Raw genomic sequence first — 12,112 nt, 5'->3', positions numbered from 1 at the left:
CACGGGCTGGGGCTGTCGTCGGTGACAGGTCAGGTATACAAGTGCGCCGGCTGCACATGACGCCGAGGTACATATTTATGGCCAGCATGGGCCATAAATGTTGGCCTACAGTATTTTGAAAGCAAATAAATAAGCGCTTATCAAAGGTGCGTGTCACAGTAGCGCACGTGGTAGGACATTAGGAGGCGCGCAGCACCACCGCTACAATTTCCTCCTCATCTCTCGTTCACTCCTTGACAGGCTCGGGAAAAAAAAATTCGGCTCTCCAGTTGGCTGTCACACATCAACAAACACGCGTGTCCTCGTGGCGAAATTTTAAAGGCAGGCACGGCTCAGAATGGCCTGTCCACAGAAGGAGTCCTCCGTAATGCTGCCAGGTTAGAATACCTGAGGCGCCTCTTTAGGTCGGCAGAATCGAGCCAATACATTGAAGGGCGATCACTCTGGCATCGTAAGGACACACGGGAGTCCGAAAGTACCTCTCGGAAATTATATTATTCGAGACCACACTCAATGCTCTCCCGAGCTGGCGTGCCCACGCACGACCCTGAACCTAGTCGGGTAGGCGGCCCCTACTTGCCTTTTGAACTATAATTATGGGATAGCTCCTGTTTTCACTGGTTCCATCGACACACGGACGTACAAGTAAGATCTTAAATTGTTCACCGCTGTCGATGTAATTGATTTCAGATATCTTTATTGCGCCGTGTCGGGCGCTAAAACCATTACGGGCCTCGCCTACTGGAAAGGTCAGTTGTTGTCGCGGCCTCAGCGGACTACGTGAGGCCGACTGTAAAAAATGCACCTTTGCTCTGACCCCTCGATTGAAGCGACCTGCTCTTTAGAGATAAGCGCTATATGGTGCTTTTGTACTTGCCATGTTGCAAAGCATCGCAGCCCGTTACAGTCTTGCTCGATTTCATTAAGGGTGGTGAGTTGGGCTTTTTGGTTCATCACAGAAGGGGAAATTTGCAGCGCAAAAGGAACGCACGGGCGACAAAAGAAACACAAGCACAAGAGCTTGTGCTTGTCGGCACTTGTGCTTGTGTTTCTTCTGTCGTCCGTGCGTTCTTTTGCGCTGCAAATTTCCTCTTTTGCTCGATTTCTCAATCGACTACTCAGCGTTTCACTTTCCGATGCTTAGTAGATGTTTCTTTGGAAGCTACAGCAGTACGACAGATTTTCCCCCAGAGTAGATGGCACGGCGTAGAACGTCGTAACGAAAAACATTGCGTTCACCTTCTGGTCAGTATAGACGTTTTCCAAGTGGCTCTGTACTGTTAGACGAGCTGACATGGGGCAGCCCGTCTAGGTGGAAAGAAAGAAAGAAGAAAGAAAGAAAGAAAGAAAGAAAGAAAGAAAGAAAGAAAGAAAGAAAAGAAAGAAAGAGAAGAAAAGGAAAGAAAGAAAGAAAGAAGGGAAAGAAGGAAAGAAGGAAAGAAAGAAAGAAAGAAAGAAAGAAAAGAAAGAAAGAAAGAAAGAAAGAAAGAAAGAAAGAAAGAAAGAAAGAAAGAAAGAAAGAAAGAAAGAAAGGAAGATAGAAAGAAAAGAAAGAAAGAACAAATTTTGCTTGGAAGAAAGTGTGCTTCGATCTATTCATCTAATCGCGCCGCTCGCGCTTGCAACGGCATGGTTTAAAACTTCATCATCGACGGGCACCGCGCATGGATTCGTCTTCCCGCATAAGGACGAGATTCTGGTTGGTTTGGTTTGGTTTATGGGGGTTTAACGTCCCAAAGCGACTCAGGCTATGAGAGACGCCCGTACTGAAGGGCTCCGGGAATTTTCGACCACCTGGGGTTCTTTAACGTGCATTGACATCACACAGAGAACACGGGCCTCTTAGAATTTCGCCTCCATCGAAATTCCGACCACCGCGGCAGGGATCGAACCCGCGTCTTTCGGGCCAGCAGCCGAGCGCCACAACCACTCAGCCACCGCGGCGGGCTTTAAGGACGAGATTCTATTCAACTGCGAAGTTCCTACGAAATCTGTGTAGCTAGTACTTGGATGAATGCCAATTAGTAATTACTTAATTTGTTAAAAATATACTCCGCTCTGAGCGATTCCTCTATATTTCGCAATAAACATCGGTCCCTCTTTGAGTTGTTAATCGATTCGATATCGCCGTGCCATCTGCTAGCAGTCTTGGTTAGCTTAGTTGGTAGAGATTAGAGGCACCCCGGGAAGGCCCGCGTTTCGATGGAGGTTGAAATGCAACAGGCCGTCCATGTGCTGTGCGAGGTCAGTGCACGTTAGATTCCAGGTGGTCGAAACCAGTCCCGATCCCTCCACTACGGCACCTCTTTCTTCCTTCATTCCCCACCCTTCCTCCCTTCGCCTACGGCGTGGTTGAGATGTCCGATAAGTGAGACAGTCACTGCGCCATTCACTTCCTGAAAAAAAAAAATTGTGCCAAAATACATGCGCTTTCGAAAAGCATGCAGGCAAAGCAACCTTTGCGGTGCATGTAACTAGTCAAAAAGGCCCAACTTTTGTCGACCCCACAACGCAAAGGGGTAATGTGTTTTCGGAATTCTAAAGACTGATATGGTTGTTATCAACGACTGGCTTCTAACCTCGTTTTGCACCTAGCTCTAAAGGTTAAAAGTTAATTATTAAATATTAGTCAGACAGCTTACTACTTAAGACGCACGGTTCACCGGTTTCCTGGTGTCCGCAAACACTGGCAATACTATGCTGAAAAAGAAATATTTTACCTCAGAAGTCCTATTTTTGAGAATTACTTGAAGCCTTCCCTGAAACACCTGGTATCCGCTCTGTACATTGAGTCATTGACAGCCGTTATTATGGGAATATTATGGGAACGGTATCTTTTCAGGACATTGGCGTCTTCGTGCCATGATACAGCGTTTAACTGAACAGCCCTTTGACAATTCCGCTCAAAACTTCATTTGTTAGTTATATTGTTATCCACAAGCACTCGTAGTTATCCGAATAAATACCAGAAATAGAAATGCGTACCACGGACATTGAATCGATAACATCTAGCACATCTCTAGAAAAAAATAGTCCCAGAAAAGAAGGACTGCGCGACTTTGCGAATTACTTTTCTCACGCAGACTGACGCAGTCGTAGCACGTAACACTGACGTCAGTAGCTACCGCGTCCCTGTGCAAGGTTAAAAAATACTAACCTACCAGCGGCTTTTCTCGTATATTCATTAACCATTTGACCGTTGCACGATTTAGCCTCTTTTACAAACAATACCACGCGGGAAGCGTCATTTTTTTTTTTCACCCAAGCATTCTATCCTCCCCATGGTTGACCCAAAACAATGCAGTTCATATGAGGTCGAATGTCTGCCTTCAACAAAGAGAAATGCTCTCCGCGAACAACTGGGGTCAATGAGCTTGAGATCTGTTTTTCGAACTTGCGCCAGCGTGCTGGACATGCAGCCCGCATTCGGGGATGCGAAACTCTAACCCTTTCCATAGGGATGAAACATGAGCCCGATGCCCTTGTATCTTCTGCCCGCATTTATTCGCACCGCTCTTCTGTCATGCCAGATTTACCGCAACGCGCAGTCACGTATTCGTGCAATAGTTTATTTATTTATTTATTTATTATTTATTTATTTATTTATTTATTTATTTAGTTATTTGTTTATTTATTTCGCAGTGAAGCCTTTCACGGATTTTTACACGATAAAGTGGCAAAAAACATGTACTTTGTTCTTATTTTTATCACTGCCCATGTGCCCTGAACTGAGAGTTTATGAATCAGATGTAACGAAGAAAGGTTTTATGTGTGACAAGGCTACTAGACAAAAAATAGAAGCGACATACTTCTTTCTTCCGTTTTAGATTATAATAGGAATAACAGAATGCAGCAGCAGCAGCTCGTTCTGCTATCCACAGGTGACGAACGCAGGGTGAAAAAACAAAAACAAATGGACGATTTATCGAGGCACCCGGCCTATTCGGAATGCGGGTCACAGAAGCCCTATAAAAGAAGTCTGCCCCGTTGTGTCAGCAACTGTTTGCGAAGAGCCATCCAGCAAGAGTCTTTGCAGACAAAACAGACGACGCAGAACATGGGTTTGGCACTCGTCTTCGTCATCGCGGTCTCCGCCACCCTGACGCTGGCCCAGTCCGGCAGAGCCGTGGACTTGGAGTGCGTCCAGCGCTTCCGGGTCTGCGAGCAGGAATGCGTGGCCGAAGCGGAAACTTCGAAGCAGATGGCGAGGTGCACCAGGGACTGCGAGAGGAAGCACAACTGCAACCAGCCGAGTAAGTGTGCAGGCCACGGAGCCGCAGCTGTGTCCTTGCTCATAACCGCACCCACTGTGTGCGATGGTGAGAATCTTGCAACGTGTAATGGCTGGGTCATTTCTTTAGGGGAATCCCCCAAGGTGGAGTACATAGCAATAAGAGAGTAATACTAATTGGCATCCACCGAAGCGATTAGACAAGAAAGTTGGGCTAGTTGGTGCTGGGATCTAGCGTATGTCCTGTCTGTTTCTCTGCCTCTGTCCGCTGTTTTATTCATGCTAGTTGACATGTCGCAGCCAGTATCAGACCGAATGGTACCCATACAGCTACAAAGGGAAGCTATTCAGCATCCAAAGAAACTTGGTAGTTAAAAAAAAATTCGTATTTTATTGGCGATGTTGGTAAGCTTCTTTTCCACCATAGTACCCTACGTAACAGAACTCTAGTAATATATCTGCCAATTCCCGCAGCGATCTAGTAGAAAGCGGCCCGCTAAGAGCCAGAAAAAAGTGTGAAGTTTTTTTTTTTTTAAAGTTGTGTGGTTTTTATCTCCTCAGCTTCAAATTCACGGGGCGCTTAGGACATCTTCATACAAATCTTGTTCTTGGTAAAAATCGATTCTATTGCTTTTCCTGGCTATATTGTCGACTGCCCAGCAGCAAAAACGCATTAATTGCCAAGAAAATTTCATTTCAAGAATTTTCCGGCGGTTCAAATTAGTGACGTTTACACGGAAAGGGACTCCGTCATCGACATTTCCAAGTAAAGGCGGTTGTCGCATAGCCACTGGGATTCGCGCTTATAAATAAGTCGGCCGCCGCTGTTTACTTGCGATATAGGCTGGTGCTGGCGACACATGTATACTGTTTATATTTTTTGTCATTTCTAGCTTTTATTATCAGCGTTTGCACTGAGAAAAGCGTCTTTGTCTCAGAACGCTGTTACCTAACGAAACGAGTCGACTGCAATTTGTTCTCAGTCTGCCTTTAACGACAGTTTGCATATGGTGAGCGAACTCGGTACGTAGTAATATGATATGTGTACTACAGGCCTCTCTCATCAAGCCAGTCGCAAAATCTCCACATGGTGTGTGCATAACATATTTCCCCTCTCTGATCGGCGAAAAAACTGGAAGAGTGGCAGGTTGTCACGCCACCTGCATCGTTTAGAAAGTATACCCGGTGCTTCTGAAAACACGGTTAAGTCAATAAAAGAAGCCTGCACAGCAATACCGTCAGTTGGCTTACTGTGCTAACCTCCAGAAACTGGCCATCGGCCCCGCCTGGATTTTAAAGGGGCTCTGAAACGCCTTCCGAGGAGAGCACATTAACTCACTTGATCACGGCACTGTGTTGCCATGAAAACCAGAGCCAAATTATACCCTTCTACACGCAGCAGACGACCCACAATCACGCGTCAAAATTGGCGAGCCCTTTCCGGCGACTTTTTCATGCTCGCACCCTCCTCCGTCCCCCGCATCTGCGTAGACATGGTGAGAGGTGGCCATTGCTTAGGTTCTTTCAGACATCAGGCAGCTACCGTGGCCGCGGCCAATAAGGCGCTTAGCTCCGGCGGGTCGGGAAGCTCCGCTCCCAGAGAGAGGGTCGGCGAAGGAGCGCCTACCTTCCAGCGTGCAAAAAGTGACGAGAGGAGAGGGAAAGGCGCAAAGGCGCTGAAATTCAAATTTTAACTACAGATAACTCAGCTTCTACAAAGCGCATTTAAAAAATTCTTGCTGGACACTATTCGTGAAGCGGCGTGCTTCAATATCCCAGGCATGCCGCAGCTTTATTAGAGCCCCCTTCACAGCCCCTTTAATGCAGAGTTTCAGAAAACCTATATAGGAATGAGCAACTCTGTGCGCAGTCCGTTTGAGATCAAGCTTCTCGAGTATAGAGTTCATGTTTTGAGATTGTATTGCTGACGAGTTCACTCAACGTTCTTTCATGATTCATGCAATGTCCCCGCGCAGGCTGCCCACAGGACTACGACGAATCCAAGTGTCTTCTGCAGACGCCGTTCCTCAAGACGTGCTACGTGGACGCCATGTGTCCCGAAGGAAGCCGCTGTTGTGCCACGGGTGACGAAGCCTGCGGATGGCGTTGCACGAGGCTCTACTGACGAGGGCACCGTTTGAGAGCACGAGCGGATACATTGCTCCTTTGACCTATGGAATCTTTTGCTCTTTATACTGAAATACACAGTAAAACGATGTTTATGAAGCCGCATTGACTGAATCAAACGAGGTGAAGGGCGTGTTTCTTAATGCTCGGGGGAATTAAGGCATGAAGGTGCGTTGTCTTTCGTAACATCCTGTGGTGTCTCACGATGGCTAGCAGTACGTACATTTACACTCTTACTTCCGCTTTCATTTTATTCCGTTTTTTTTTCGACAGAGAGGAAAAAAAAAGAAAATAGGCGAGGAATAGCTTCTTTTAGTTTTTATGCTCGCATAAAGTCCTCGCATTGTCTTACAAAAGGAGTAAAGCAGCTTTAAAGAACGTTTGATGATGTTAAGGACAGGCACGGCCACCTTTTCGACAAAATATGAATGCCGATGCGCAGTTACACTATGGCGTGCGTGAGTAGCCTGAAAGTAGCGTATAGTCCAACACTCAGGTTACAGGTTAGGTTAGGTTAGGTTAGGTTAGGTTAGGTTAGGTTAGGTTAGGTTAGGTTAGGGTAGGGTTAGGTTAGGTTAGGTTAGAGGTGAAGAGAGGCAAAGCAGAATTACGGTTTTACTCTGGGTAGACACATCGGCTGAGCCGTGAGGTAAGGGTGGTTAAAAGTGGGCAGAAAAACGTACTCGTATACACACCACTCACGATCCGGGGCGTGAGTGGGTGCACGTTCCAGGCCATTTGTGCTCGGGACAGTGTGATGTCGCAGCCCACCATAAAAGCCGGCACACCTTGAGCACACCAGCGATAATCATTTCACGCACTTGCTCCACACCTTGCACGTCTATGGCCTGACCGGGAGCCAAGAATGGCGTCGCCGGACTGTGGTACTTCTCATGAACGACATAATACTTTAGCACACGTGCCGTCGAAATTGCCTGAGATCACCAGCTTTGAGACGAAGCTAGAAAAGCGGCCTGGGAACTTGGCAAAAGCGCCGAATACGATGGAGCCACCTTATTTTCGGCGACCTTGAAGTACCTTCCCAGCGCTGTGGATGGATGAAAGTTCCCATGCGTGCTCGCTAAGAAAAAGGGCGGGAACGAAGACTGTAGGTAATCTCGAAGCTCGACGCCCAGAAGCTCGACGCCTGGCAACGTGCGGACGCAACCTTAGTTCAACAAGGAATAATATCCTTGTGAAAAAGCAACATTTGTACGGAATTTTCGACTGAAACGACCTTCATAAAGTACCAGTCTGAAAGATACTGTCAGGCCAAGTGACACGACTCAGAGAAGAAGTTAATTGAAACTACTTTCAGGGAAAAGCATAGAATGAGTTGTCATTAAAGTAATATTCAACTATTTATACACCGCGATGGCTGAGTGGTTACGGCGCACGGCTGCTGAACCGAAAGACGCGGATTTGATCTGGCCGCGGTGGTCGAATTTTGATGGTGTTACTGTGCGACGTCAGTGCACGTTAGATGGCCTTTTATTGTAACATTAATCAAGAGATGGCTCCACCGTACTGTTCATCCTGGAGCCCCGCTTCCCCCCCCCCCCCCCTTCATGCTAATGAACCCGTCTTGGTAAGTCATCGTCCGGAAAGAGAGTGAACTACATTGGTAGGTTTTGCTTGGCTTACGCTCCTGAATTTGCTGTGCTCGTCGGCTTCAGGCCGTGTGCCTGAGCGACATGCGAAGCGAGAGAGACACTTGGCATTTTTGGTATCTCAGCAGCGCTCGTTTACTTGCTGTCCTAACTAACATCGACAGGCCTTCCCGTCGAAATAGCGTTCAGCGTTTTAAACAATGAGCCAGTCGGGGCAGGGCGAACAATTCACTTGAGCAGGCGCAGTAACCGGAATTCTCGAGTGCCACCGCTACAGACTTGTTTTTCCGTAATTTCTGCCTCGTCCAAGCTCTGCTCGCGGTGAAGATGACATAATTGCAATGCCGGAAAGCCAATCTCTTAATTTACCCGGAGATAGTATTTCCCTTATTGTCCCAGCATATAAGCGGCCTAGTGAGGCACTTAATTTGAATATAGTCTCCTTTAAATGCGTTTTACTAGTTTCTGATGCCGATTAATTCCCGTTCATCAATTTTTTTTTTCGCATCATTCCTTTCTTTTTCATTTGGGAAAGAGTGAGTGCTTACAACAACGCATATTATCGCACGATATAGTCTGAATGATATGGTCTGAAACCTTTGTCCTGTAAAATGAGTTTATGGCATCGTCCATCGTACGAGCAAGTCACCATCACGATCGGCATTCAGTGAGCACTGGCCTCAGTCTTTTTGCACTGTTTGCTCACATAATAGCGCCAACGCTTGCCCTGAGTGAAAGGAACGTTTACTTGCGCTAATGAAAACTCACTTTTCATTCGGCAAGTATAAAGGCGCATTCCTTTTCACACCCCAATCAAAGCTCTCAAACTTAACTAACCGCACCCGCGACCATCGTGCCCTCCGTGTCCGTGCTCCGTACTACGCCTAGGGCATCGTCAACCACTCCCGCGAGATGGCAGAGCGCGAACGATACCTCTTCATTCCTGTCACAGATGGCAGCACGAAAACAAGGTGCGCGCTTGTTACTTTGCTAGTGCTTGCAAGCTTGAATTTTCGAAGGTACGCGCTTTTGAAGTAGGTGGACTATCAGCAAATTTTCATCGCACAACGAGCTACTACGAAATAACTAGCAAGTTCTTCGTGAGCTCCAGCATGGGTTAGGCGAGTCCAGCGTAGGCGAGTACCCTTATTTGTGTGTATGTGAGTGTGTGTGCGTGCGGGGGGGGGGGGGGGGGGGGGCATAAGAATGCAATGTAGGAAGTGTTTCGGTGTAACAACAAGATGCAGGGGGTCCTGGTTGCGCACAAAGGTCTACTTCGAATGAAAACGACATCGTAGCAACTGTGATTTGCCACAGCTTAACAAGGTTAACGAATCCTGTTTTACTGAAATAAATATAATGCTTGGTTGCCAAGAAATTTCCTCCGCGTGTGTATACATTGCAGTGACGAGTCCTCAAAAACGCTAGTCTTCACGGCGAAGGCGGTGTAAAAAAAATAGTGTGCAAGCCAGGAATAGCTTGCATACAGTAACTGCCTGAAGCAAGCACGCACAATTTGATATATGTTCCAAAGCGCAAACGTACTACTGGGGACAAAAGTTTCCGGCACGAGAGTTCTAGGGAAAACGTTTATTTTAGATCCGCCTCGCTACCCAGTCGACTGATATTGTACGAAGGCATGAAAGGCCTAAATGCTCCTTCCTCTCTTCATGATATCAGGCGACTGTCCCCAGTAGTCCTTTTTGTCCCCATGAGAACCTAATTGTCCCCAGTAGTGTACATATTCGAGACAGGTTCCACTCATTTCATCCCAGGTAAGCTCTTCCTTTCCGTTGGACAAGCCGGCTCACTCCCCACAACTGAATTGCACGGAGCAACATAACTCCGGGGAAAAAAAAAAGAATTGGATCCAACTGAATGGTCCGACTGGAATCGAATGCACTCAGTAGGTCGGCCATTTGGACTCCATCATAAATTCGATTGGGTATCCCACTTGGCTTCCCTACTTCCTGTTGGGCAGACCAACTGGTTCTAACATAACTGAATCATCCAATGCGGACGTCCAAATGCAACGTGTATACTGAGGCTTCCAATTGGAACTTATTAGTCTCCTGTAAAAAAAATATTATTAACTTAATCGGCTGAATTGTTCCTATCATTTCGACGATCACTGCAGTCGTGATTAAAAATAACCTCACCCAACGGACGAGCGGCACTTGCTCCAGGAGGAGGGTCCAATAAATGGCGCACACAAAGAAAACAAAGGAAGTGCTTGTTTAAGCACACATATATTGAACAACTGAAAGGTGTCCAAAGATATATGAGACAGATACTGCGCCATTTCCTTTCCCCAAAAAACCAATTATTAAATCTAAGGCTTGACGGCATTTTGTTTGGTCCGGTAGTACCCCACTGAGCACAGAATATCTTGTAGATGTCGCGCATTGGTAGCGCGTCCCCGACTTTCCGAAGGGGAACGCTATCGCGTGCAGATTCGAATAAGAGGGCAAGAGAACAAAGAGATCAAACAAAACAAAACGAAGCCGTGTTTATAATTGAAATGAAAAGGGTCCAGTAAGAAACGGACAAGAAAACAAGAAAAACACACACTCAACACGCGTACAACACTACAGCATAAAAGAGAAGAGTCCACCAGGTACTGAGCGTCCCAGGTGAAGCGGGGATGCCTTGCAGACAGGGCGGACGCGGGTCGATGTAGTGCGACGCGTCGCTGGCGATGCGTGGAAGGAAGCGGCGGGAGCAGAGTGGTAGCAGGAGCGGAGAGGAACACAGGGTGACGCCGGTGGTCTCCCTTCAAAAGCCCGAAGAACTTGGCAGCAGCAGGAGGAAAAACGCTAAGGCGCCCGTGTGCTGTGCGATGTCAGTGCACGTTAAAGATCCCCAGGTGGTCGAAATTATTCCGGAGCCCTCCACTACGGCACCACTCTCTTCCTTTCTTCTTTCACTCCCTCCCTTATCCCTTCCCTTACGGCGCTGTTCAGGTGTCCAACGATATATGAGACAGATACTGCGCCATTTCCTTTTCCCCAAAACCAATTATTATTATTAAAAAACGTTGCCAAGTCCCGTCGACGCCGTCACGAAACGTCAGAGGCTCCCGCCGCGGTGGCTCAGTGGTTAGGGCGCTCGACTACTGATCCGGAGTTCCCGGGTTCGAACCCGACCGCGGCGGCTGCGTTTTTATGGAGGAAAAACGCTAAGGCGCCCGTGTGCTGTGCGATGTCAGTGCACGTAAAAGATCCCCAGGTGGTCGAAATTATTCCGGAGCCCTCCACTACGGTACCTATTCTTCCTTTCTTCTTTCACTTCCTCCTTTATCCCTTCCCTTACGGCGCGGTTCAGGTGTCCATCGATATATGAGACAGATACTGCGCCATTTCCTTTCCCCAAAAACCAATTATTATTATTCAGAGGCTCAAAGCAGGCTATCCAAGAGTGCCTTATGGCAGCGCGGATCCTCAGTCCAATGGCTGCCACCTCCACACTTGCAGAGAACGCAGGAGGCTTACGTCAGTGATCCAAGGGAGGTCACGGCAGCACGGACCCAACGTCCGACGGCTGCCACCTCCACGCTTGAATGACCCGATCTGAGAGAGAAGAGAGAAGTTGTTGCAGGAAAAAGGAAGAGGAAAGTGCAAAGGCCTGCTCACTGGCTCAAGCCGAGCCACAATCGCTACCACGTGCAGATAGCAGGAGAGTTGAAAGATGGGATAGAAAGACAGGATAGTAAAGACGCGCTAAAGACAAGTCCGATCCCGGAGGTAGTGCAATACCGGGCCAACCAGTGGCGGGAGTGAAGCATCCTTCAAACTCTCCGCCACATTTCCAAAAATAAGTCCAATTGGGCCTGTAACAGATACTCTACGGGGTCCGGACACCTCGCAGACCCGATCTCCGCTACGCTGCCTTCCTTTACACCTCAGTTTTCTGGCACGTCAGCTCTCCGCTCCTCGTGCTTGCCACGCTCTTTGTTGCCGTCGCCTCGCACACACCCTTCGCACGCGCACACGCGCTTGGCTGGCACGCGTAGCGCTCCGCTTTCCGACACACCACTGTCGACGCACCGCGTTCACAAATCCTCCGCAGATCTTTTGTGCACCTCACATAGATGTCTTGAAATGCCTGTAACGGTCATAGACATCTTGAGATACAAAAGATACCT

At 47.8% G+C, this 12,112-nt stretch overlaps 1 protein-coding gene across 1 annotated transcript; it reads left to right on the top strand.

Annotated features, from left to right (window-relative positions):
- Positions 1-3,706: 3,706 nt before the first annotated feature.
- LOC144106785 (uncharacterized) lies at positions 3,707-6,453 on the top strand. The gene is made up of 2 exons (XM_077639718.1): positions 3,707-4,253; positions 6,208-6,453. The coding sequence occupies exons 1-2, from the start codon at positions 3,848-3,850 to the stop codon at positions 6,354-6,356; spliced, it is 555 nt and encodes a 184-aa protein (XP_077495844.1). The 5' UTR covers positions 3,707-3,847; the 3' UTR covers positions 6,357-6,453.
- The last annotated feature ends 5,659 nt before the right edge of the window (positions 6,454-12,112 follow it).

Source organism: Amblyomma americanum, chromosome 10 (assembly GCF_052857255.1).
Source record: "Amblyomma americanum isolate KBUSLIRL-KWMA chromosome 10, ASM5285725v1, whole genome shotgun sequence".
NCBI lineage: Eukaryota > Metazoa > Arthropoda > Arachnida > Ixodida > Ixodidae > Amblyomma > Amblyomma americanum.
The sequence above is the reverse complement of the archived record's forward strand: the minus strand, read 5'-3'. Positions and strand labels throughout refer to the sequence as shown.